The 27,891-nt window shown below is 45.7% G+C and overlaps 3 protein-coding genes across 3 annotated transcripts in view; 1 reads left to right on the plus strand and 2 right to left on the minus strand.

Annotated features, from left to right (window-relative positions):
- Positions 1–19,464, minus strand: part of chsy1 (chondroitin sulfate synthase 1) — a 93,257-nt gene extending 73,793 nt beyond the window's left edge. Inside the window, exons 1-2 of the mRNA XM_065012256.1 lie at positions 18,748–19,464; positions 15,967–16,462 (exon numbers count right to left, since the gene is read on the minus strand). Coding sequence (XP_064868328.1) covers positions 15,967–16,462; positions 18,748–19,058 — 807 coding nt within the window. The 5' untranslated portion in view covers positions 19,059–19,464. The remainder of the gene's footprint in view (positions 1–15,966; positions 16,463–18,747) is intronic.
- A 627-nt stretch (positions 19,465–20,091) lies between these two features.
- selenos (selenoprotein S) lies at positions 20,092–25,993 on the minus strand. Its single transcript, XM_065012257.1, has 6 exons — positions 25,720–25,993; positions 23,409–23,540; positions 22,991–23,097; positions 22,325–22,414; positions 21,805–21,877; positions 20,092–21,068 (listed from the first exon to the last, which is right to left on the minus strand). Exons 1-6 carry the CDS (start codon positions 25,811–25,813, stop codon positions 20,986–20,988), a joined length of 579 nt encoding a protein of 192 aa, XP_064868329.1. The 5' UTR covers positions 25,814–25,993; the 3' UTR covers positions 20,092–20,985.
- A 407-nt stretch (positions 25,994–26,400) lies between these two features.
- The window catches only part of LOC115117941 (protein mono-ADP-ribosyltransferase PARP14-like), a 44,433-nt gene continuing 42,942 nt past the window's right edge, over positions 26,401–27,891 (plus strand). Inside the window, exon 1 of the mRNA XM_065012258.1 lies at positions 26,401–26,650. Coding sequence (XP_064868330.1) covers positions 26,479–26,650 — 172 coding nt within the window. The 5' untranslated portion in view covers positions 26,401–26,478. The remainder of the gene's footprint in view (positions 26,651–27,891) is intronic.

Below are 27,891 nucleotides of genomic sequence, written 5' to 3' on the forward strand. Positions count from 1 at the left end.
GAGAGAGAGACAGACAGACAGACACTGGTGGCAGCAGACTGGAGAGGTAGAGAGAGAGACAGACAGACAGACACACTGGTGGCAGCAGACTGGAGAGGTAGAGAGAGAGACAGACAGACAGACAGACAGACAGACACTGGTGGCAGCAGACTGAGAGGTAGAAAGACACTCAGACAGACAGACACTGGTGGCAGCAGACTGGAGAGGTAGAGAGAGAGACAGACAGACAGACAAACTGGAGAGGTGATTGACTGACTGGTGGCAGCAGACTGGAGAGGTAGAGAGACAGACAGACAGACACTGGTGGCAGCAGACTGGAGACAGAAGAGAACAGACAGACAGACAGACACTGGTGAGCAGACTGGAGAGGTAGAGAGAGAGACAGACAGACAGACACTGGTGGCAGCAGACTGGAGAGGTAGAGAGAGAGACAGACAGACAGACAGACACTGGTGGCAGCAGACTGGAGAGGTAGAGAGACAGACAGACAGACAGACAGACAGACACTGGTGGCAGCAGACTGGAGAGGTAGAGAGAGACAGACAGACAGACACTGGTGGCAGCAGACTGGAGAGAACAGAGAGAGAGACAGACAGACAGACACTGGTGGCAGCAGACTGGAGAGGTAGAGAGACAGACAGACAGACAGACAGAGCACTGGAGAAGACAGACACTGGTGGCAGCAGACTGGAGAGGTAGAGAGAGACAGACAGACACTGGTGGCAGCAGACTGGAGAGGTAGAGAGAGAGACAGACAGACAGACACTGGTGGCAGCAGACTGGAGAGGTAGAGAGAGACAGACAGACAGACACTGGTGGCAGCAGACTGGAGAGGTAGAGAGAGAGACAGACAGACAGACAGACAGAGCAGACTGGAGAGGTAGAGAGAGAGACAGACAGACACTGGTGGCAGAGACTGGAGAGGTAGAGAGAGAGACAGACAGACAGACAGACACTGGTGGCAGCAGACTGGAGAGGTAGAGACTGGAGAGGTAGAGAGAGAGACAGACAGACAGACACTGAGCAGAGAGAGACAGACAGACAGACACTGGTGGCAGGAGAGGTAGAGAGAGAGACAGACAGACACTGGTGGCAGCAGACTGGAGAGGTAGAGAGAGAGACAGACAGACACTGGTGGCAGCAGACTGGAGAGGTAGAGACAGACAGACAGACACTGGTGGCAGCAGACTGGAGAGGTAGAGAGAGAGACAGACAGACACTGGTGGCAGCAGACTGGAGAGGTAGAGAGAGACAGACAGACACTGGTGGCAGCAGACTGGAGAGGTAGAGAGAGACAGACAGACAGACAGACAGACAGACAGACACTGGTGGCAGCAGACTGGAGAGGTAGAGAGACAGACAGACAGACAGACAGACAGACACTGGTGGCAGCAGACTGGAGAGGTAGAGAGAGAGACAGACAGACAGACACTGGTGGCAGCAGACTGGAGAGGTAGAGAGAGAGACAGACAGACAGACACTGGTGGCAGCAGACTGGAGAGGTAGAGAGAGACAGACAGACAGACAGACACTGGTGGCAGACAGACAGGTGGCAGCAGACTGAGAGGTAGAGAGAGAGACAGACAGACAGACAGACAGAGGTAGAGAGAGACAGACAGACACTGGTGGCAGCAGACTGGAGAGGTAGAGAGAGACAGACAGACACTGGTGGCAGCAGACTGGAGAGGTAGAGAGAGACAGACAGACACTGGTGGCAGCAGACTGGAGAGGTAGAGAGAGAGACAGACAGACACTGGTGGCAGCAGACTGGAGAGGTAGAGAGAGAGACAGACAGACACTGGTGGCAGCAGACTGGAGAGGTAGAGAGAGACAGACAGACACTGGTGGCAGCAGACTGGAGAGGTAGAGAGAGACAGACAGACAGACAGACAGACAGACAGACAGACAGACAGACAGACAGACAGACACTGGTGGCAGCAGACTGGAGAGGTAGAGAGAGAGAGACAGACAGACAGACACTGGTGGCAGCAGACTGGGTGGCAGCAGACTGGAGAGGTAGAGAGAGAGCAGACTGGAGAGGTAGAGACAGACAGACAGACTGGAGAGGTAGAGAGAGACAGACAGGTGGCAGCAGACTGGAGAGGTAGAGAGAGAGACAGACAGACAGACACTGGTGGCAGCAGACTGGAGAGGTAGAGAGAGAGACAGACAGACAGACACTGGTGGCAGCAGACTGGAGAGGTAGAGAGAGAGACAGACAGACACTGGTGGCAGCAGACTGGAGAGGTAGAGAGAGACAGACAGACAGACAGACACTGACACTGGTGGCAGACAGACTGGACTGAGAGGTAGAGAGAGAGACAGACAGACAGACACTGGTGGCAGCAGACTGGAGGTAGGTAGAGAGACAGACAGACAGACAGACAGACACTGGTGGCAGCAGACTGGAGAGGTAGAGAGAGACAGACAGACAGACAGACACTGGTGGCAGCAGACTGGAGAGGTAGAGAGAGAGACAGACAGACAGACAGACACTGGTGGCAGCAGACTGGAGAGGTAGAGAGAGAGACAGACAGACAGACACTGGTGGCAGCAGACTGGAGAGGTAGAGAGAGAGACAGACAGACAGACACTGGTGGCAGAGGTGGCAGACAGACTGGAGAGGACTGAGAGAGAGACAGACAGACAGACAGACAGACAGACAGACACTGGTGGCAGCAGACTGGAGAGGTAGAGAGAGAGACAGACAGACAGACAGGTGGCAGCACTGGTGGCAGCAGACAGACTGGAGACAGAGGTGTAGAGAGAGACAGACAGACAGACAGACACTGGTGGCAGCAGACTGGAGAGGTAGAGAGAGAGACAGACAGACAGAGACTGGTGGCAGCAGACTGGAGAGGTAGAGAGAGAGACAGACAGACAGACACTGGTGGCAGCAGACTGGAGAGGTAGAGAGAGAGACAGACAGACAGACAGACACTGGTGGCAGCAGACTGGAGAGGTAGAGAGAGAGACAGACAGACAGACAGACAGACAGACAGACAGACACTGGTGGCAGCAGACTGGAGAGGTAGAGAGAGAGACAGACAGACAGACACTGGTGGCAGCAGACTGGAGAGGTAGAGAGAGAGACAGACAGACAGACAGACACTGGTGGCAGAGACTGGAGAGAGAGAGAGACAGACAGACAGACAGACACTGTGGCAGCAGACTGGAGAGGTAGAGAGACAGACAGACAGACAGACACTGGTGGCAGACAGACTGGAGAGACTGGAGAGGTAGAGAGAGAGACAGACAGACACTGGTGGCAGCAGACTGGAGAGGTAGAGAGAGAGACAGACAGACACTGGTGGCAGCAGACTGGAGACAGACACTGGTGGCAGTAGAGAGAGACAGACAGACAGACAGACACTGGTGGCAGCAGACTGGAGAGGTAGAGAGAGAGACAGACAGACACTGGTGGCAGCAGACAGACAGACACTGGTGGCAGCAGACTGGAGAGGTAGAGAGACAGACAGACAGACAGACAGACAGACAGACACTGGTAAAACAGATGGGGTGAGGCAGGGAGAGGAGAGGAGAGGGGAGAGGTAGAAAGATAGCGGGTGAGAGAGAGGTGAAGAGTCTTTGCGATGACAACTTTCCCATTCCTCATGAGACGTGGGAGTCAAGGTCGTGTGCATTCATTCAGTCAAGACTGTGCCAACACAACACACACACACACACACACACACACACACACACACACACTGTACTTCATCTGTCTCAGTTAGAAGTGGGTGATTCATTAATTAGTTTGTACAAAGGAAAAGTTGTGAAATCACACAAAAAATACACAAACATGATTCATCTCTTGATGATGATATCAGACAGAGTGGCAGTATTGAGTAGCCATGGTAAACAGAATGACTTGTGTAAACACCCACCGACTCATAGCCAAAGACGAGCTGAAGGGCCAATCACCATCCAGGTTCAAAAGGCGTGAAAACGTCTTCCGTTGTGGATACCGTATATCTTTTTACTTCTAAACAATTTGACAAGAACCTAAACAGGAAAGGCCTCTTACTCTAATGGTTTGTCCAGAATCACTTGATGAGGCTGTCGTGGAAGTGACACGTCAAACAGACAAGCTAATCAACTTCCTGTCAGACTGTGTCAAACTGCCAGATAGACAAAGAAAGAAGGCAGAGAGAGGAGGTGCAGAAGAGAGAGAAAGGATAGAGGCAGAAGTGGACAGAGAAAGAGGGCAGAGAGAGGAGGTGCAGAAGAGAGAGAAAGGATAGAGGCAGAGGGCAGAGAGAGGAGGTGCAGAAAAGAGAGAAAGGATAGAGGCAGAAGTGGACAGAGCTCTGTTCTCTGAGAGCCCGAGTTAACCCCGGCCCTGTTCTCTGAGAGCCCGAGTTAACCCCGGCCCTGTTCTCTGAGCGCCCGAGTTAACCCCGGCCCTGTTCTCTGAGAGCCCGAGTTAACCCCGGCCCTGTTCTCTGAGAGCCCGAGTTAACCCGGCCCTGTTCTCTGAGAGCCCGAGTTAACCCCGGCCCTGTTCTCTGAGAGCCCGAGTTAACCCCGGCCCTGTTCTCTGAGAGCCCGAGTTAACCCCGGCCCTGTTCTCTGAGCGCCCGAGTTAACCCCGGCCCTGTTCTCTGAGAGCCCGAGTTAACCCCGGCCCTGTTCTCTGAGAGCCCGAGTTAACCCGGCCCTGTTCTCTGAGAGCCCGAGTTAACCCGGGCCCTGTTCTCTGAGAGCCCGAGTTAACCCCGGCCCTGTTCTCTGGGCCCTGGAGGCAGGGGGAGAATGTGACACCTTGTCGACACAATAATTCCCCGTACTGGATCAGCCGAGCACACAGGGTAAGGCGGTAAGACAGGGGCTAATGACACGCTTTCGTCTCCACAGCTTCGGCTGGTCTGAGGAGTCTGGGTTTCCTCTAGAACTGACATAGCAGGAAGGCCATGTCCATGTTCATTTCTGGGCCTTGTGAAGGTACACGCGCCTTGTCTGCTGTTGTGCAGCATGTTGAATTGTGATGCGTGATGTATCGCTGTGCTGTGTTGTTCAAGGTGATCCTCTCCCTGAGGCTGATGCTGGGGACAAGGGGACCGGATCCACAGGCCTGAAATACAAGCAGTTCAGCCAGGCTGCTACCCAAACACTCTTCCTGAGTCACATGACCTGTCATTAGTCACGTCTGGCTTAAAGCTCCAACTCCCGGTCCTGAAAAACACCTGTAATTGAGGACTTTGATTTCCTGTGACAGCCACACCATTTGAGTTGAATCAGTAAACATGGTAGCAGCTTTAAAGTGGCTGACTACATGAATAACTCCAACCATTACCTTCTTTGTTGTTTGAAGACCTATTCATTACATGGGCTCAGAGACGTGAGAAAGAAAACGAGAGAGAGAGAGAGAGTGACAGCTCTGTGTGTGTGTGTGTGTGTGTGTGCGTGCGCACGGCCAATCAGCTTTTACTTTCCATCCCCCCCACATCTACCTCTGACAGGAAGAGGAAGAGCGTCCCTAACCACCACATTTATCAGATTAAACCTGAACCGTGTGCAACACGGCGTGAACAAAGTGACATATTAATAAGGACAAATTGAATTGAGGTAAGGTAGGGGGAACGGCAGTACTGGGGCCTGAAGAAAAGACCTACTAGAGCCCCAGTACATGGGCTCTCTTGTTCCTAGGGGTTCAGACACATACACTAGTGTACGGGAGCAGGCAGGACCCCGAGGAAGGCAGGCAGGCCACCCCGAGGAAGGCAGGCAGGGCCCCGAGGAAGGCAGGCAGGGCCCCGAGGATGGCAGGCAGGAGGATGGACCCACCGAGGATGGATGGCAGGCCCCCGAGGATGGCAGGCAGGCCCCCGAGGATGGCAGGCAGGCCCCAGGCAGGACCCCGAGGAAGGCAGGCAGGCCACCGAGGAAGGCAGGCAGGGCCCCGAGGAAGGTAGGAAGGACAGGGCCCCGAGGAAGGTAGGAAGGACCCCGAGGAAGGTAGGAAGGACCCCGAGGATGGCAGGCAGGCCCCCGAGGAAGGCTGGCAGGCAGGCCCCGAGGAAGGTAGGCAGGACCCCGAGGAAGGTAGGAAGGACCCCGAGGATGGCAGGCAGGCCCCCGAGGAAGGTAGGAAGGACCCCGAGGAAGGCAGGCCACTCAGGAGAAATTGGGATTAAAACGGTGGGTTCATACCACGCAGCAGGGATGCTTGTGATTCCCATTAGCCCTGTTCTTGCAGGTTTCTCTGTTGGCATGAAAGGAAAGCTACTACTGCTGACACAAGGGATGGGAATTGACTTACTGGATACACACAGAGCTGTTCTCTTACATACAGGAGATCAGATCCCATTTTGAGTGATTGACTGACTGTGGTTGGACAAGGCCCACTCCCATTTTCCCATAAATCTTGTATCTCCCGATGCATGATTTAGGCCTGTGCGCAAAAATGTGAATGACAACTTGTACAACAAGAGGCAGAGAGGAAGTCCAGAGGTCAACAACCACATGGTTACAACAGACTATTATAAAGAAGGACTCTCAAGGCTCCATAATAATGGGTGACGGTTTACAATCACTGACGGTTTTCTTCAACAACACAGTGCTCAAATGCATCCTAATGTAAACCAAGTCTTAGTTTAAATGCGAGAGAGAGCGAGAGTAAGGGGACTGCTGAGAGCTCATGTACACAGGAGAGTGTAAAACAAGAAACACCCAGCACACGTCTCCAAACAAATGACAGTGTAATTCTCTCTCTCTCTCTCTCTCTCTCTCAGGGTGGGGATGGGTACACACTGCACAGCCTAGATCCTTCAGCTGCAGCCCTCAGACAGACAGCTAGACCAACAGCCCTCAGACCGACAGCCCTCAGACCAACAGCCCTCAGACCAACAGCCCTCAGACCAACAGCCCTCAGACCAACAGCCCTCAGACCAACAGCCCTCTGACAGACAGCTAGACCAACAGCCCTCAGACAGACAGCCAGATCGACCAACAGCCCTCAGACAGACAGCCAGACCAACAGCCCTCAGACAGACAGCCCTCAGACCAACAGCCCTCAGACAGACAGCCAGACCAACAGCCCTCAGACAGAGACAGACCAACAGCCCTCAGACCGAGAGACAGACCAACAGCCCTCAGACAGAGACAGACCAACAGCCCTCAGACAGAGACAGACCAACAGCCCTCAGACAGAGACAGACCAACAGCCCTCAGACAGACAGCCAGACCAACAGCCCTCAGACAGACAGAGACAGACCAACAGCCCTCAGACAGACAGAGACAGACCAACAGCCCTCAGACAGACAGAGACAGACCAACAGCCCTCAGACAGACAGACAGACCAACAGCCCTCAGACAGACAGCCAGACCAACAGCCCTCAGACAGAGACAGACCCTCAGACAGACAGAGACTTGATTCACTAAAGCAGATAAAATCTAATTCTAAGTAATTTTCTCCCAAAAGTAGTCATGTCACTGCCATGCTTATCATTAGCATCTCCTGAAGCTAGACAGAGGGTGCATTTTATGTTGAGAAAACCCACTGTAATTCATGCAAAATCCATCTCTTTTGGCCACGGTTTGTGATTATTTCTGTAAACATTTATTTGCTTGTTTGGGGTCTAAGTTTAGCGTGGTGTGAGGCAACGCTGAAAAGAGAGAACACACATACACCAGCAGCCACAGGATGTCTAGAAATACACAAGGTTCGCCACATTCCCTGCCATCTGAGAGAGAGAAAAACCCCAGAGGGATAGAGAGACGGAGATAGAGGAGGAGAGAGAGGCTTTACAACTGTCACTGACAAGGAGTTGGCTAGCCTATACAACAGGAACTGATCTGGGACACCAGGCTAAGCCTCCTACACAGTACGATGAAACCCTCTGTCTGAGAGGACTCTTACCATACTAGGACGCTTAATCCACTCCACAGCTCACACGTGCTTCTAGAGAAATCCAGAGAAGTGTTATGTTCACTAGGGAGAAAACGGTTTGAAGTGGAATGGCTTCTCAAATAAAAAATAGTTTCATTTTTGCTACAGTTTGCCCAACTGAACATGGCCCAAGAGGTTAGCAGTGATACATCCTACCAGGAGCTCTTTAGATTGTGCCAAGCTGTGAAGGCCCTACCTACAGATATCCACTAGACTAGAAACCCCAATAACGCTCTGTCTGATAGAGGGCATGCCACTGAAGACATGAATAGAGACCTTACCGTAGGATAACTGGCTAACGTGGCCAAATCAACCTAAATCAGACGTACAACAGGTGACTGACTCTGCTCACTGGGTGTGGCATTGTCTTATGGCATTTGGCCCGGTCGACCTTCTGAACTCATGACACACCAGAAGGTGATGAAGTGATAGGATGGAAGATCATGTTGGTTACAGCTGGAACTACCATTCCTCTTCTAGCAGTGATATGATTACACTTTAGTCAGGCTGTTCACAGCAGTCATTTTCTGTGTGAAAAACCCCTTGTAATAACTTGAGCCTGTGAAGACAACTAAATATAGATGCTATAGACTAGGTCTCAAAGACCAGCGAGAGAGAGAGAGATATCACAGATCTGTTGACATAAGAAAAGATACCACTATAAATACAAACCATGTGTTTATTTATTTTCCCCTTTTGTACTTACTATATGCACATCGTCACAACACATCTGAAATGTCTTTATTCTTTTGGAACTTTCGTGAGTGTAATGTTTACTGTTAATTTTCATAGTTTATTATCTACTTCACTTGATTTGGGAATGTTAACATGTTTCCCATGCCAATAAAGCCCTTAAATTGAAATTGAATTGAGAAAGATGGAGTTAGGAAGAGGCAGGGACTTGCTGGGTATTTCAGTTGGTACTATCTGATACAGAGTGAGCATGGGACAGTATGAGAGAGAGAGAGAGAGAGAGAGAGAGAGAGAGAGAGAGAGAGAGAGAGAGCATGGGACAGTATGAGAGAGAGAGAGCATGGGACAGTATGAGAGAGAGAGAGCATGGGACAGTATGAGAGAGAGAGAGAGCATGGGACAGTATGAGAGAGAGAGAGCATGGGACAGTATGAGAGAGAGAGAGCATGGGACAGTATGAGAGAGAGAGAGCATGGGACAGTATGAGAGAGAGCATGAGACAGTATGAGAGAGAGAGAGCATGGGACAGTATGAGAGAGAGAGAGCATGGGACAGTATGAGAGAGAGCATGAGACAGTATGAGAGAGAGAGAGCATGAGACAGTATGAGAGAGAGAGAGCATGGGACAGTATGAGAGAGAGCATGAGACAGTATGAGAGAGAGCATGGGACAGTATGAGAGAGAGAGAGCATGGGACAGTATGAGAGAGAGATGGGACATATGAGAGAGAGTATGAGACAGTAGAGAGAGAGCATGGGACAGTATGAGAGAGAGAGAGCATGGGACAGTATGAGAGAGAGAGAGCATGGGACAGTATGAGAGAGAGAGAGCATGGGACAGTATGAGAGAGAGCATGGGACAGTATGAGAGAGAGCATGAGACAGGGACAGTATGAGAGAGAGCATGGGACAGTATGAGAGAGAGCATGAGACAGTATGAGAGAGAGCATGGGACAGTATGAGAGAGAGAGCGCATGGGACAGTATGAGAGAGAGCATGGGACAGTATGAGAGAGAGCATGGGACAGTATGAGAGAGAGCATGTCGAGGCATTGTACAGTAAAGTACAGATGTGGGCGTTTGACTTCCTGTGGATTCATCTGGCAGGAGGAGAAGTCCTGCCTTATCTTGAAATACTCTGAAATACTGGTTCTCCTCCGAAAGAAAAACAGACTAAAGAACCAACAAACATGTTGTGAAATCCAAGAGCCTCCCTTCCCTCCCACTTGCTGCCTCTCTGGGATGAACCCTAACGTGAGATTGTGTAAATCATGCAGTCGTATCATCAATGGAAGACTTGGAAGGTGTGGATCTTCAAGTTAGAACCTCCCTCTCTTTCCCCTTGGCAGGACACCCTTTGACCTTCCTAACATCATTTCAATGGTGCATTTGATTGGAGCATAACGCTTGTAACACCAGGGTTAACTCCTTGCATGTGCCACAAACCAAATAGTGTGGTCCAAAATGATTATTATAAGATGTGCAAAAATGACTGTATGCAGAAATTTTGGCAGGAAATGACATGTAATACTAATACAATTCTTTAACAAGTAATTTTTTTTAAACTAAAAAAAGGCAGGGGTCAATTATTTACACCTGAGTTTTCAATACCTCACCTTGCAAGTACTACGGCACGGAGTCTATTTCTAAAATGTTTGAGTTGGAGAACACCATACAGAATCCTTCCAGATCCTGGATATCCTTCATCTGTACTTATGGACGGTCCTCTTCAATTTAAACCACTGGTTTTTAAATGGGTTCAAGTCCGGAGACTGAGATGGGCATTGCAAAATTTAGATTTTGTGGCCAATTAACCATTTCTTTGGGGATTTTGATGTGTGCTTGAGGTTATTGTCTCAATGGAAGATCCACTTGCGGCAACCAGGTGTATAAAAATCGAGCACACCGCCATGCAATCTCCATAGACAAACATTGGCAGTAGAATAGCCCGAACTGAAGAGCTTTCAACGTGTCACTGTCATCGGATGGCACCTTTCCAACAAGTCTTTTTTTTTGCTATTGTGAAGTGGAAACATTTATTAGCAACAACGGCTCAACCAAAGTGGTAGGCCACACAAGCTCACAAAACGGGACTGCCGAGTTGCAACAGGAGATACATGAAATGGGTTTCCAAGGCTGAGCAGCCCCACACAAGCCTAAGATCACCATGTGTAATGCCAAGCGTCAGCTGGAGTGGAGTCTATTTTATAAGAACAGCAATCCCCATACTCTGAGTTGTGCTTATGTTAGGCCCTGATCTGGCCATCCCAAATGGCTGTGGGCTACACTAGTTCATTTAGCAGACAAGAGTTGTGCTTATGTTAGGCCCTGATCTGGCCATCCCAAATGGCTGTGACCTACACTAGTTCATTTAGCAGACAAGAGTTGTGCTTATGTTAGGCCCTGATCTGGCCATCCCAAATGGCTGTGGGCTACACTAGTTCATTTAGCAGACAAGAGTTGTGCTTATGTTAGGCCCTGATCTGGCCATCCCAAATGGCTGTGGGCTACACTAGTTCATTTAGCAGACAAGAGTTGTGCTTATGTTAGGCCCTGATCTGGCCATCCCAAATGGCTGTGGGCTACACTAGTTCATTTAGCAGACAAGGTTTGCTTAGAATTCCATGGCACTATTTTCTAGTATGAAGAATACAATTGAACAAAGCTGAATAAAATATAATATTTTCTCCAAACGATTCAGTGAGTGGCCACATGCAGCTATTCTGTGTTGAGCAGTTAACAAAGAAATAGGTATCTATATGCGTAATTTAGAGTTATTCATGTAACTTTAGTTGTTCTACAAACGTTGGGCTATATGTTTAGATTTTTAATACATTGTAAGGCTGCATGAAGCAACTCTAATGATGATTTGAAAAAAGTCATGAGCTCTGCTTTGTTTTTCATGCCAGCCAGGTAGGCTGTACTCCTGTTGTAAAGAGAAGCATATCAGGAACGTTGAGAATATAGTAGGCCTGGCCTTTAGAAAGCTGATGGGATCCTCCGATGTTTAATGTTCTCACACAGTTGCATAGCCTATAGAAATGTTGTGAACATGAGCTCTAATGAAGAGTATCATTAGATCTTCCATTACATATATTATATTGATGTCTGAGTGATTAGAGGGACAATAGAGTGCTGAGAACCAGGCAGTTAGTAAGTTTGGTAGGTTACTAATGACCAGCAGCAGCATCTGCGCTTGGAGAAGCCTAACTACTGTGACTAAATGGTCACGTGGAATTTGACTGCCTTCATGATTGGTGACCCCAGGTTGTGGCAGTAATATGGTCACCAACAACCCTACGCTCCTTAGTTCCAGTGAAGGGAACTCTTAATTCTACAGCAATGACATTCTAGATAGTTCTGTTCTTCCAACTTTGTGGCAACTGTTTGGGGAAGGCCCTTTCCCGTTTAAACATGACAATGCCCCTGTGCACAAAGCAAGGTTCATACAGAAATGGTTTCTCGAGATCGGTGTGGAGGAACTTGACTGGCCTGCACAGAGCCCTGACCTCAACCCCATCAAACACCTTTGGGATTAATTGAAATTCTGACTGCGAGCCAGGCCTAATCGCCCAACATCAGTGCCTGACCTCACTAATGCTTGTGGCTGACTGGAAGCAAATCCCCACAGCAATGTTCCAACATCTAGTGGAAATCCTTCCCAGAAGAGTGGAGGCTGTTATAGCAGCAAAGGGGGGACCAACTCCATATTAATGCCCATGATTCTGGAATGAGATGTTCGAGGAGCAGGCGTCCACATACTTGTAGTGTATGATAACAGCTAGTCTGACAGAAACCCCTGGGTTCTGTGGCTGTGATAGAGGATCAATAGACTCAAAGCCCAGTGACGGCTGTTCTGCTGCTCTTTCTGAGTCACTGGAGGGCTCTTCTAAAACACCATTTGGATAATGACTCTCAACACTGACTCACTCGTAGTGAAGGGAGACATGGATGCACAGCTACCATAGCAACTAACTCCACAGGCAGGCATTACTGAGGAAACCAGATATGGTCCTTTGGTCAGGGAGTGAGACCTGGGCCTTTACAGACACAATCACGTGACTCAGGACCATATTTCACTGTGAGCCCATGTGATTATTTGCATCCATCCATCCCCTCCATCCCACCCCTCCATCCATCCATCCATCCCACCCCTCCATCCCACCCCTCCATCCATCCACCCTCCATCCATCCATCCATCCACCCCTCCATCCCACCCCCTCCATCCATCCACCCCTCCATCCATCCCCTCCATCCATCCATCCCCTCCATCCATCCACCCCTCCATCCACCCCTCCATCCATCCACTCCATCCCATCCATCCACCCCTCCATCCATCCCCTCCATCCCATCCATCCACCCCTCCATCCCACCCCTCCACTAGTCAGTGGGATGTGTTTTATTAGCAGTACCACAAAGAGAGGCTTTGTGTCTCACATCTAAGACTGGACTCCTAGATGAATAATAAGCCTTGGTTTGGGTCACACCTCTTTCTCTTCCTTCACCACATTAAATAGACTAATGAACAGACATTCATTCAAACGCTCCCACATAACACACTGTCGATGGCTTGGCTGACCAAACAACTGCCTCTTATTGAAGGAATACATCTTCAGAAGAGACTTTTCATTTGTATTTTAGTAGTAAAGTCCTCCACTGTGATGTCAGCAAGTTTTCCTACCAACGTACTGAATCATCAAAATGTGGAAATTGTCTGAGATTTCAGACAATGTAATGTTAAACAGTCATTTAGATTCACCATGGAGATGTGATAAGGAGAGAGGAAGAGATGGACGGACGGACTGACAGCCAGACACAGACACACACACACACACACTTAGGAGGAAGAGGACAGAGAGACGGAGACACACACACACACTCTCACTGATATTAATGATGCAGTTGCTTGGCTCCGCTCTCTGTAACTAGATAAACAATAAGCTGTAATTAAAACTCACATCAAATGGCTGTTTAAAAGTGGCCCCAGGCCAGTCGTAAAGGTGGCTGGGACTGAACTCTGTATATGAGACAGCACACATGTCTTGTCTCATTCCACCTGCCAAACCATATTCATTAGCAGCTTTAAAAACTGAACAGATGCTGTGTTTTACCAATTTGTTCACAGGCCTGATATTATATGCAGATTTATTTGGATGGGGGAAATGTGCATTTAGCTGCATGTCTCAACAGTGACTTGATTTATGGCTAAATGACTAACTGAAGTGAAGAATGACAAGTTAACCGTATGGTGGGTGGGTGCCGGGCCTTGTGTCTGCTGCCAAAATACACAACATACTGTTTCTGGTAGTTTGCAAAGGAACCCAGTGGACAACTGCAAACAGAACATGTCTTGTTATGGTTTACAAACTGGTCAATAAACACACACACACACACACAGAAGTGACTCTGGGTCATAATAACCTTGATATTAAAGGACCAGCGGGGCGCGGGGCGTAAGCGAACACACACACACACACAGAAGTGACTCTGGGTCATAATAACCTTGATATTAAAGGACCAGCGGGGCGCCGGGGCGTAAGCGAACACACACGTCAGATCAAGTGGGCCTAATGAATAAAGACATGAATTGATCGACAGTTGAATTAAGAGTCTGACAGTTCCCTCTCTAGTCTCTGTCTAATGCTTGTGAGGAGGACAGCAGCATGAAAGCTCCACAGTTACTGTGAGATGAACACACTAACAAAGGCTGTCAGTCAGAAAACGGACACCTTTTACCAAGCTGCAACCCATAATCTCTGATAGCCGAAATTACGCCTGCAGAACCCTGTTAAATTACGCCTGCAGAACCTTGTTAAATTACGCCTGCAGAACCTTGTTAAATTACGCCTGCAGAACCCTGTTAAATTACGCCTGCAGAACCTTGTTAAATTACGCCTGCAGAACCTTGTTAAATTACGCCTGCAGAACCTTGTTAAATTACGCCTGCAGAACCCTGTTAAATTACGCCTGCAGAACCCTGTTAAATTACGCCTGCAGAACCCTGTTAAATTACGCCTGCAGAACCCTGTTAAATTACGCCTGCAGAACCCTGTTAAATTACGCCTGCAGAACCCTGTTAAATTACGCCTGCAGAACCTTGTTAAATTACACCTGCAGAACCTTGTTAAATTACGCCTGCAGAACCCTGTTAAATTACACCTGCAGAACCCTGTTAAATTATGCTTGCAGAACCTTAAATGGGGTTGATTTTAGAACAACGCACGTTAGAAAGCAAAAGTCTGAAACAAGGAAGTTTGATTGCAGTATAAGCGGGGGAAAAAAATTGTTTGTCCAGAAAATAAAGTTTAAATTGATTGAGATACAGTATATATGAAGCACACGTTGTGCTATGTAAATGAATATTTAACAGTGTAAAGACATTTGTTTATTATAAAAAGCTAAAATGTTGAAACAAAAACCCGCCATTGAAAAATTAGGGTTCTACATTGTGTACCTATTGAGATGCAAACCATTAGAATTGTACAGGGTCTCTTTAAGAACGTTGCGTTTGTGGGTGACGACATGCAAGAGATCAGTCATTCACTCATTGGTGTGATCCTTCCCCTGCTGAAGAAGCCACCCCTTTCCTTTCTTTCTGTGCCTCTAATGTGTAGTGGATAGAATGGTGAAGTAACCAGGCTGTCAGCTCGCTAGATAATGAGGTAACATGACGGAACCAGGTGTAAACATTCATGGTTTACGAATGCAAAATGCAGCCCACCAATCCCACCACAGGAAGAAACAAATATTGCGCCAGTAGTATGGGTCACATCGTTTGACCTGTTTGTGTTTGAAACAGTCCATCTTCTCTGTTGTAAAGGTGCAGCCATGACAGTAATGAATATGTGCTTGGATTTTACTCTACAGTAGGTCACTGGGGAACGACGGTGCAGCAAACCCTAATCATTACAGCAATTAATATCGGACTCATTTTTCTCCAAGACGCACTGGTGCTCAGCATAATTTACTGGAATTGTCCCTTTCTTTGATCTGTCAAGAAATCATATGGTCACATAAATATATTGTGAATAGTAAATCTGCCAGGAGATAGTCTAAGGACTGCCTACTGAAGGTGCCAGATCTACTATCAACTTATGCCCTTGACACTCTACTGTGGTGTGTGGGAAATCCACTGCATGATGTCTTTCACTTCACAGAGTACTTCAAACCAAGATAGGCGTCTTGTTGGCGATTCCCCTCACATTTTAGTACACTTCAGACGGACTACATTGAAGGACATTTCTACCGACTACATCCTCATTCTCAGATGGTTTTCTACCCAGCCTTCTCTTGTATAACACCAATTAAAAATAAACCTTCAAAAGCAGTGATAGATGGACTAACTGCAGTATACAATACGACCAGCCGCCATCTTTGCTCTTACCTCGTAGGACCAGACACACTGCACGCCGGCAAACCTCCGCACGCAGCGGCCCACCTCAACGTCTTCATGCGTGGTGTACATCTCCTGCAGGCACTGGCCGATGTGGGGAACCATCCGGCGCAGCACCTCGCGGCTCATGATCACGCCGGGGCCACCCATGCAGAAGTTCTCACCGGGCTCCAGCGCCAGCTTGCCCAGCTCGTCGCGGGCGCCCATGCCCGTCTGGCCCAGGAAGAGGGCCTCGCTGCTGTTGAGCGAGCGCAGGAAGCCCTCCAGGCGCTCGCTCTTGATGTACACATCATCGTCGGCCCGCATGAACCACTCATATTGGTCCAGGTAGTGATCGTGCATGTACTTGAGCATCATGAAGGACTTCTTCTGCGGTGGGTAGGAGTCGTCCACGTTGTGCAGCGCCACGATGGGGATGGGGATGGTGGTGTCCGAACCCTCACTGGAGAAGAACTCCACATGGCCCGGGATGGTCTGAGCCCACGTTCTACAGAGAGAGACACAGGCAGGTCAGGTACTCTATAGGATGGAGAGTGGGTAAGAGTACTAACACACACAAGTCTGGGCCCACGAAGGACATAGATAGATGGTCCCATGTGGTTCAGTTGGTAGAGCATGATGCTTGCAACGCCAGGGTTGTGGGTTCAATTCCCACCAGGGAAAACGTATATATAAATATATATATTCACTAGAGGTCGACCGATTAATTAGGGCCGATTTCAAGTTTTCATAACAATCGGAAATCGGTATTTTTGGGCGCCGATTTGCCGATTTTTGGAACGGTGGGTTAAATGCCTTGTTCAGGGGCAGAAAGACAGATTTTGTCTTGTCCGCTCGGGGGATCCAATCTTGCAACCTTACAGTTAACTTGTCCAACGCAATAACGACCTGCCTCTCTCTCGTTGCACTCCACAAGGAGACTGCCTGTTACACAAATGCAGTAAGCCAAGGTAAGTTGCTAGCTAGCATTAAACTTATCTTATAAAAAACAATCAATCATAATCACTAGTTAACTACACATGGTTGATGATATTACTAGATTATTATTATCTAGCGTGTCCTGTGTTGCATATAATCTGACTGAGCATACAAGTATCTAAGTATCTGAGCGGTGGTAGGCAGAAGCAGGCGCGTAAACTTTCATTCAAACAGCACTTTCGTGCGTTTTGCCAGCAGCTCTTCGTTGTGCGTCAAGCATTGCGCTGTTTATGACTTCAAACTTCACTCGCTCTGAGCCTTGGGGTGGTTGTTTCCCTTGCTCTGTGGTCCTCCAATAATCGGTATCGGCGTTGAAAAATCATAATCGGTCGACCTCTAATATTCACTACTGTAAGAGTCTAATAAATGACTAAAATGTCAAATAGATGGAGGAACGTCATGTAATAACACAGCATAACATGTGTTATAACCTGTATTTACAAGAGGTCCACTGACTTGAGCCCACTGAGCCCACTGATTTGAGCCCTACCCAACTGAGCACCAGTAATGTTTCATTGGGATAAAGAACTGTATTTGAATGGGGAATCTAGTAATTAACTAACAACTGAGACACTGCACTGAAAATAAACTAAATGGGACTTTACTTTGGGTCCAAAATAAAGACATGGGAGTGGATGTAAAATACTGTGATAGATATCTCCTTCTCAGGTCTCTAGACGTTCATCATGATCGGTCCATTGAAAGGACATTCGAGGGAGACTAAATAAACTACTCTACTAATTAATCTGATTGAACACAGATATACTTGTATGTCTTTGCAGATGTGCAAACACATTTCCCCTGAATTATATTGAATCTTCCACATGACTGGACACATGAAAAGAAAGCACTGTTGAGTCTGCAGTCTTCTCGGTCCAACCCATCATTTCATAAAACCTTCAGCTTCACATTCACTGCATTTCAGTCGGGCCGAGATGAAAGACATTTCAAGGCTAATGACATTAACATTCACTCTTTCCAAACAGACATCTCTACATTTAGAGCTATACTAATAGCATCAGTGCTAGTCTACAACGAAACACCTACAGAAACCCCTCACAATTGGAGATATCTTGGATGGAGCCATTGCCTACTCAATCTAATTAAAAACTAGCCTACCAAAGAGCCTACGCAGCTCATCTGATGGTAAAACCATCACCACAGAATGATACAGCTCAATTGTGAAGCGAATGTGTTCAGAGTTGGCAAAGGCCTGAAAAACTGAACAGAAGAGTTTGCCTATTGAAGTATGATGTTTGTAGGGTAAATGTGGGTGTGAATGTGAATGTTGAGAGCATGTTATAACATAGACCCTGTAACAAAGACTTCTAAATGTCACTTAGGACAAGTTATAGTGACTGTTTATCATCTAGAATAGTATATCCAACAAGGTTTTGTCTTGCCAACTTATAGGACATGATCTGCCTAACGTTGAGGTGTTTAATAGTTCACTAGAAAAAGGTCTATCATAATACAGGCCACAGCCACACATGGCATTGATACACTGTTAAATGGCGACTAGCAACATTTGTATCGATTAGATTAATAACAATTTTGCACAAGACTTAAGAGTGTAGGCAACATTGTTGAAATTCGGTATCCCTATTTGGCAGAAAAAGATACATATTGTTGCTAGTTAAGTGCCTATGTCAAATGTAGGCTGACAATTTCAGAACGAGGAGAGGAATGAGCAGAACTGATGCGTACAGAAACCCTGGGAGAGAAAACTAATAGCTGAAAATGGTATCTTGTTAAAGAGAAAAAGCAACATTCCTTCCATTTCTACACACTTACCTATGTGCCGCGATGGCGCGGTTATTCAGGTACTTCTGGGCAGTCATGACGCCGACGTAAAGGAAATTGTTGGACCTAAGAACTGGCTTCTCCGTCGCCGAAAATCCGTTATCTTGCGGGGGCCATAATATCCCACCGAATTCTCTCCTCAGACCCCCGTTCAACCCGCAACCGGCTGGGTTCGCCTTGCGTTTCTGACCGGATTTCTTCAACTCCGTAGCCTTCGGTAATATGAGTCTGGAAGCCAGGGTGAACCCGACAACCAGCCCCAACAGAACACTAAACCATGCTCTTCGGCTTCGACCTGCCATTCCCCAAAACTTGACCCAACTCCGATTTGCCTCGTAGCCTATTCTCGCTGTTGCCAACACAGCGTCTTTGTAAAGCAATATTGGTTCAATTGTTTCTCCCTCATAAAAAAAACGGGGTTAACTCGCTCTCATGGTAGGAAAGCCTCTTTCTTCTCCAACCCGCTTTTGGTCCCGATGTAAGCTGGCTGCTGCATACGTAGCAGTCTCCATAAACCCACCACCTGAACGTACACTCCTCTCTTCATGTGGTCCTACTAATCAGCAAGCATTCCGTCGCTATCAATAAATGACAAAAAACTGCGACCTTCAACAAAATGTATGGTTTCTTCTTCGCCCAGAGACGCGTAGCCAACCCATTCTTTCCACTACCTCGCCATTGTGAGAATGTCGAAAACGCTTAGTAGCAACGCGGCTTAACTGTGTGATTTGACCTAGTGGATACTCCGTAGGAGCGCTCTGACTGGCTGGGGTGTGTGATTACGCAGTGGTCTCAGCTTTTTTTCCTTCCAGTATTTGACGTGCAAGTCTGATCACAAGCTGAGAATGCCCTGATGATGAGCCGGTGAAAGTGAAAGACCATGCATGCAGACATGCAAAAAAGTAGAGCAAGCATTGTTGAACCTTGAAATTAAACGTCAGCCGAGTTAATATGCGGCACTGATAGTGAAATGAAAAAGCAATTTCTGAGACATCATAACCGACTAGGCCAACCACAAAATGCTCTAGAACTCAATTAATGTAAATGGTGTGCAGAAAATTAACATAGGTTTATAATGATTGTATAAAATTCTTATCAATTTAAGAGCAAGACTACAACTATGACAGCCATAGAAATCAGTGCGATCTTACCCAATACAGTTTAGAAACTATGTACCTATACCGTTATGATTGTGGCTTCATTTACATTACACTGCCGTCATCTAGTGGGCAACATGGAGTTGGCAGGTGTATGATTACGCTACTGGAGCATTACATTAGCTATTGTGTGTCGTCAGTCAGCCTCCCCATCAAACATCACAGATACGTAGACAACTTATCTATAATATCTTTATTGTGATAAAAAGGTGCAGGTCAGTTTATTTCTCAGTAACTAATATTGCTTGATGATCATTGATATTCCAATAAATAACACGATGACTAACGGTTACATCTGATTTATGTAATTGTATAAAAAGCAGTACGGTGCACAGCACTACTAAAGCCATCTGGCTAGCATCTACTCTCGCAACATGAAGCCTTGGTAGGCAGTGCACATTTGAAAGTTTACACAGATGCCAACCCCAAAAGAAGACAAGAAAACACACACACACACACACACAGTTACACTGAAAGTCATCAGCCAAACCCACTGGCACAGGTGCCATTTACAGGAATAGCATCATTAGAAACTGTCGTACTCAGAAGGCCTTCTCAGGTGTCCTGAAATAAGATGATTCAATAAGCCAAAATTTGAATGTGGAAACAAGACAATCGTTTTCAACCACTGGTTAGTTTGAAGTTGTCCAAAGGCATTAAAACATTAGGGATCCATCGTTATCATGTGGCAACAGATTGTATTTTTTGACAATGCTAATATTACTGAGGCAACATGATCTAAAACACAGACAGTTGTGAAACCAATCCCTAAACCCAAACACAGAGAGTTACAAATAACAGATTGATTTAGATCAATAACTAAGAGGGCTTTGAGATTGCTGGCAGCTTCCTTCAGTGGGTTAGTGTGTGTGACTCGGATGGGTCAAATATCAGAGTTCACAGGTCACCTCAGAGTAGGCACAAGTCACACCTAGCCACAGATACAGGGTCAGATATTTCTTCCATCCTCCTAATAGTTCATGTTAGGAACGATAGTAGGGTATTCTGATCCTAGATCCGGGTTAAGGGGGAGATGTCTACCTTGAGCCTGTGGCTCTGACCTCCTTTAACCTCATCCGCCACCAGCTGACGGCCCTCTCCTTCCTGGTCTCCACGCACAGGATCCACCTCCCTCTCCGCTCAGGGGATTAAAGCCTGAAATACACACAGCAGGGCAGAATGTAGGTTACTGGAACAGAGAGGTGATGGAGGACGCCAGAGTCACCTACCTACTACTTATTCCTTAAAGGAGCAACGTCACAGTTTAGACATTTTGTTTTTAAGACACTGTTTGGATACACCCCCCCCAGAAGTACTGCTTCTTACCAGATCCTAATCCAAAAAACATCAGTTGCAAGGATGGACATTTTGTATCGCTAATGTTTTTGAAATACAAAATATTAGCAATCATAATACAGACAGATGTACATAACTAGCAAGACCAACTAGTTGCAGTACAAAGGTGCGTTGCGCAGTGTTCAATTGTTTTTCTTTTGTGGATTTCATTCCTTCATTACTACTGGTATGTACTTTATATTTGTCACCATTTGCAGGTGTAAATGTTAAATGTATAACATTTGAATAGGTTTCAGTAAGAATAGCAGAGCTTTTAATTTACAGTAAGATTAGTGCCTTGCATGACTATGGAAGTGGCTCATCATTGCATGGAGGCAGAAACGGATCTAGTAGGATTCAGAACCTGCTTAATTACTAACAGTGAGCATGATGTCTTACGTTTTATTATTGGGTCACAAGGGAAATACAATCATAAAAATGTAATTACACTTAACCCCCTTTTTGTGTTGCTTACACACCCTCCCAGCCATTACAAACATACCTCTGGAAGCCCCCAATTACAATACTGCTCTCATCATCAAATATGTCAACATACCACTGCTCCGTAGGGGCTTCTTGTCAGTCTTTGGTTTCAACACTGTAGTCGATGTGCTGGCCTGTTCAGTGTTCTGAAATGTTACATCATAATAATAATTATGAGCTAGTTTCATGTACAGACAAGAAACCTCAGATTTGTTCATGAGTTTCATGTAAGCACTATGACTTATGTAATATGTCTGAGACAGGAGTTTCTTCATGGTCAGGATGGACATGGTCAGGAAAAACTCTGGGTGCTAATCACGACTTATCACAGCCAAGAGATTTTTCTGACCTTGTGACCTGCCCGTAAAAAACTCCTGACTCTGCCATAATATCTATCAAATGATGCATTTACTTTGCATTTTATGTATGGTGGTCCTGTATGAATCAGTTGGTAGAGCATGGCGCTTGCAATGCCAGGGCTGTGTTCGATTCCCAGGCCCACACATATGTGAAATGCATGCAAGTCGCTTTGGATAAAAGAGTCTGCTAAATGGCATATGGTATGTAGGCCTATGATAGAGAAGGCAGCTTACCTGGGCTGTCTTTGCTTTTCCTCTGTAACTCCTCCCCTCTTTCATGCTGTCATACATCTCAATTTTCTGTTGTCTCTTCTCCTCCTCCAGCTATCAAACAAAAGACAAGTACCAAAAAGTCTTCAAGATCAGATTTGGCAGGGACAATGGGCAAACTTGGTTATGGTGCCTGGGGTTTCAGATCGGTGTTAAAGGCCCAGTTCAGTCAAAAACGTGACTTTCCTGTGCTTTACATATTTATTTTCACACTATGAGGTTAGAATAATACTGTGAAATTGTGAAAACAATGATAATGTGTGAGAGCTGTTTGAAAAGACCGCCTGAAATTTCCGCCTGTTTTGGTGGGATGGCGTTTTGGCCTGTCTGGTGACATCACCAGGCGTTAAATGAGTTAATAGGCCAATAAGAAAGAGTTCCAAACCTCTACCAATAACAGATAGTTTCCCCCTCCCAACTCACAGTCCTAGCAAAATTCTTACTTGAGAAATTGCTCTTTGCTAAAAAGCCATGGTCTATGTACGGTCCGTCCCATGGTCTATGTACGGTCCGTCCCATGGTCTATGTACGGTCCGTCCCATGGTCTATGTACGGTCCGTCCCATGGTCTATGTACGGTCCGTCCATGGTCTATGTATGGTTTGTCTATGTGAAAGGTGTCACTTTATACCTGTTGTTGTTTCAGCCTGAAGAGGGCCGCCTTGGCATCCAGCTCCTCCTGCATTCTTCTCCTGGACGCCTCCAGTGCCTCTTGTCTCCTCACTACTGCATTGGGATCTGCCAGATAAAAAAAAAGATTGGATGATATTACTGACTCCATTAATTCCATGGCATTCCGAGATTCCGTTCCTGATGTGTCAGACGCCTGGATGGAATGAGAGCTGGCTCTAGCCTGTGAGTGTCAGTTGGTTTCTGCTTCAGCAAGCTTGTCATTGTCTTGAGAATATGTCGCATTGTTGGAGCTGCAACAAGAATGCTCATGTCCTAGGTGTGTGTGTGCGCGTGTGTCTGCATAAGAGACTAAATGTACTTGTCAAACTCAGTGACTTCCTTGGTTAAATAAAAAACTATTGGTTACGGCCACTCACCTTGCACTGCTCCAGACGCCGAGCTGCTCTGTCCCTGACTGGCTCTCCTCTTGCTCAGGTGCTGGACCACCAGGTAGACCCCCACACACATGAACAACAGATACCATCCATATTCTGCCACCAATGGTCCAACTGTGGACAGGAAGGGAAATTATGTTGAGGTCTCAACTTACTATTGAGTGTAAAAACAGTAGAATACATCAGGTGCAATTTTGTGCATCAGTAGCTTTTCTCTTTTAGCCATGTCAGCTAACAATTTTTAGTTTAAGCTAACTACCAACCAATCTATCTATCGAAACAAGTAGTAATCCTGGCCGAATACGGACCGGGCATGAAGGGAACGTGCCCAGGGGCCCTGACCTACAGGGGCCCCCTATTGATTTGGTTAGTCATGCACACTCATATTATATTAACATGGCATAATTCATTACAAAATGTGTATAATTGCAGGGGAAAAATGTTGATCCACTCCACGGCAAAATGGGTAGAAATTGCAGGAAATAAGCTGTGAAACTGCACATTTTTTCTCTGTCCCATGGCAAATTGATTAGAATTGCATGAAATGTGTTGTAACATTGCAAAGTTCTCTCCATACCAAAGGGTAGAATTGCAGAAAACTTGCTTTAAAGCGGCAACATTCGTCTGTCGGCCCCTCTACGGCAAAACGTGTAGAACTGCAGGAAATTAACTTAAAACACGACATTTTTCTCTCCAACATCAAAAGGGGGACCACAAATTTTTTCACGCGATGGCCCCCCCAATCAAATCTGGCTTAGGGTTCTCAAAAGGCTAGAGCCAGCCCTGAGTATTGAGGCTGTGACAGCAGACAGACCTACATTATGTTTTAGCAGGGAGGTTTGGTAGGGTGACCTGATTTGGAACGATAACAAAAAAAAAAACACACAAAAAAAAAAGTGTCTAACAGATTGTGAACCAAAATGTGTAAATTTGGTTCTAGAGGGGGGACAATAAATAAAACCCATATTTGGTTAGGGTGTGGGGGCAGATTAATGTAATCTTGTTTTCAGGTGATTTGATTATCTACTTACTTTATTTAGACTGATCAGTGTAAAAATTCTCATTCTTAACAATGGGCTAAAATACAGGGTAATTAATGTGATGTCAGCAATAACACAAATATCATTCCCCAACAATTATTTTATTATTCCACTTCTTCCCAATGTTGCCAGTGTAATCACAGATTCAAAATCTGATATGACTACTTGGGTCTTTGAAAATGCATTGTACGAGGCTGTATTTTTGCAGCCATTCATGGACACTTTTGAATATATCATACAAAAAAAGCATTGCTATGAAATGTTCCAGGAATCAAATACATGTCACATTCTAGTATGGTGCACATGCTAGGCAGAGATGGTAGGGGGACTCAACTCATAAACACATATTTGTCTACATAGAGTAAGATGATGGCCAGAACCCATATTGATATTTATTAGATGTTTCCTTGAAGGTTGGATGATTGAAGCAGGAGAAACGAAGCAGGAATTTATTCGAGACCTATTTTAAAGAGAATTCACCCAAATGACAAAATACTGAAAACGTTTGTGTCCTTACCTTGAAGGCAGTCTATGGACAAGGAGGCTACAATCTAGGATTTGGTTACCCACTGCCATCAACATTAGAATTTCCTGTGCAAAGCTTTGGTGTAGTGATAACACTCCCGTACTTTCCACCTGAGAACAGGGATCAATCCCTGCTTCCAATCTCCTGCTTCCAACCTCTCCACTGTCTCCCCATCTTATTACTGTCTGAATAGTGTCAAACATTTTTTTTTTAATGTTTTAAAAATATTAGCATACTTTACATTTCAGCCACCCAAAATCCCAAAGTAACAAAGTCGTAAAATGTTGAGTGTTCATTCAATTTTCTAAGTATCCGGATTCCTGAATACACCGGACCGGTGTTATTTGTTACCCTGGTCATGGGCCTAAACCATGTCAAAATACGTAGAATTGCAGGAAAGAGCTTTAAAACAGTAAAATGTTCTCCCATCTAGGAGTGTGCAAGGGGAAATGAAATTCACATAGCTTGGAGTTATATTTGCTTTCTTCAAAAGTTGGCAGCCCTGTCAATGAATGAGGCGTCTCTGTATCTAGTTATTTTGCTAGCGAGCTACTGTAGCTAGCCATCTTAGCCTACACTAGCTAAACTAACTACAACCACTGCTACAACGTTAGCTAGCTGCATTATTAGCTTTAGTCTTTGAAGGATATCTAGCCAGGCCAGCTAGGCTTGGTAAACAAGCCAGAAAACGGACAGATGTGCAGCTGATATTAGCTAGCCAATTTACCAGTTTGTTGCACGAAACTTAAATCCTGGTTTCCAAGGGGTGTCTTCTGTATTTCTGGTCCACCTTCGTCCTCAATGGTAACATCGTCATCCATTTCTAAACGTATTGGTGACTCTATAGTCCTCTAATTATGCGTTTCAATGTCACCACAGCTCCAACTAGCTACTTTTCCATGCTTCGTGAGTTGACAAAAAGTGCAATTTCCTGGTATATGTGTTATTAACACCACCCCAGTAAAGATGACGTGGAAGCCTCTCGTGCTTCTGAGCAAGACACCAGTCACACACGAGGTGTCGGCAGAGTCCAATAAATGTATCCTAGCAAGCGGAACTAGATGTCAATACACACTTAGTCCTTTCAAAAAATGCTACACTTATCAGTCATGCCGCTTTTCATTCTATAAATTGGAAGGCAAAAATTAAGCATAGACGTTGGGCTAGTAACCAGAAGGTTACAAGTTCAAACCCCCGAGCTGACAAGGTCGTTCTGCCCCTGAACAGGCAGTTAACCCACTGTCATTGAAAATAAGAATTTGTTCTTTAACTGACTTGCCTAGTTAAATAAAGGTAAAATAAAAAAATGGAATCAACTGTTTGTTATGTTGCGGCAATATAACGTTTCATTGTCAAATAAGATCTTTTTTTCACAAAAACATAAGCGAAAGTGAAACCAGAAACTACACGTCTCACCCTGCAGTGAATATGCTGTCTATCTCTACAGCAGCCTACATATTTGTTCATTCTTTGATGGCCAGCAGCAATGGCAGAAGCATACTCGTTCTCTCTGCTTGTTGAGCTAGGAAACCATGATGTCCCCAAAGTACAAAACAAGTTGATCAAATATTTCCAGAGTAAAAAGTCCAACGGTGGTGATTGTCTAGTTGAAGTCTCAAATGGACAAAGAGCAGTTGTGCGGTTCCGGACAGAGGAGGGTAAGTTTTATAAAAGTTCACTTGTTTTTCCACAAATTATACAGGTTAATGTGCATATTGAAATCAAAGGCATAAGGTTGTTTGTAAGGTACACTATTATGAAATAACAACCCTTATTTCATTTTATTTTCATTGTCCTAATGGAAGGGTCAAATGTAAACTAAAGATGTGAAGCCACTTTCAGACATTTCACATTGAAAAACACATGATTTTGTAAAATTGTACTTTTGTTCTTTCACATATAAAGATTGAAGCGTCAACTACACATCCCATGTTAAATCAAAAGGACATTTAAGTTACGCAATTAACACATTTGGAGCCACATGGTTTTCTGAAATGTGTATTTTCTGTACATCATTTAAAATGGGAAAATATATTTAGTTTTGAATATGTTTTCTGTAAATTATTATAGGCTATTCCTATGATAATTTGGTCGGTCCACCAGTTGAGTACCTTTTGGGTAGTGTAACTTGGTTAAAAAAATATTGGTTCAAATAATATTTTATTTTCATAAAGCATAAGCAAAAGTGAAACCAGAAACAACACACCTCACCCTGCAGTGAATGCGCTGTCTATCTCTACAGCAGCCTACAGATTTGTTCATTCTTTGATGGCCAGCAGCAATGGCAGAAGCATACTCCTTCTCTCTGCTTGTTGAGCTAGGAAACCATGATGTCCCCAAAGTACAAAACAAGTTGATCAAATATTTCCAGAGTAAAAAAAGTCCAACGGTGGTGATTGTCTAGTTGAAGTCTCAAATGGACAAAGAGCAGTTGTGCGGTTCCGGACAGAGGAGGGTACGTTTTATAAAAGTTCACTTGTTTTTCCACAAATTATACAGGTTAATGTGCATATTGAAATCAAAGGCATAAGTGTCACGTTCTGACCTTAGTTCTTTTATTATGTCTTTGTTTTAGTATGGTCAGGGTGTGAGTTGGGTGGGTTGTCTATGTTCCTTTTTCTATGTTTTGGGATTTCTGGGTTTGGCCTGGAATGGTTCTCAATCAGAGGCAGCTGTTTATCATTGTCCCCGATTGAGAACCATATTTAGGAAGCCTGGTTTCACTTTGAGTGGTGGGTGATTATTTTCCGTGTTCGTGTTTGTTACCACACGGGACCGTTTCGTTTGTTGCACTTTGTTATTTTGTATTTTTGTAGTGTTCAGTTTGTCTTATTAAAATGGACACTTACCACGCTGCAAATTGGTCCGACCTCTCTTACTCCTCATCAGAGGAAGACGA

The sequence above is a fragment of the Oncorhynchus nerka genome, linkage group LG27 (assembly GCF_034236695.1).
Source record: "Oncorhynchus nerka isolate Pitt River linkage group LG27, Oner_Uvic_2.0, whole genome shotgun sequence".
NCBI classification, from domain to species: domain Eukaryota; kingdom Metazoa; phylum Chordata; class Actinopteri; order Salmoniformes; family Salmonidae; genus Oncorhynchus; species Oncorhynchus nerka.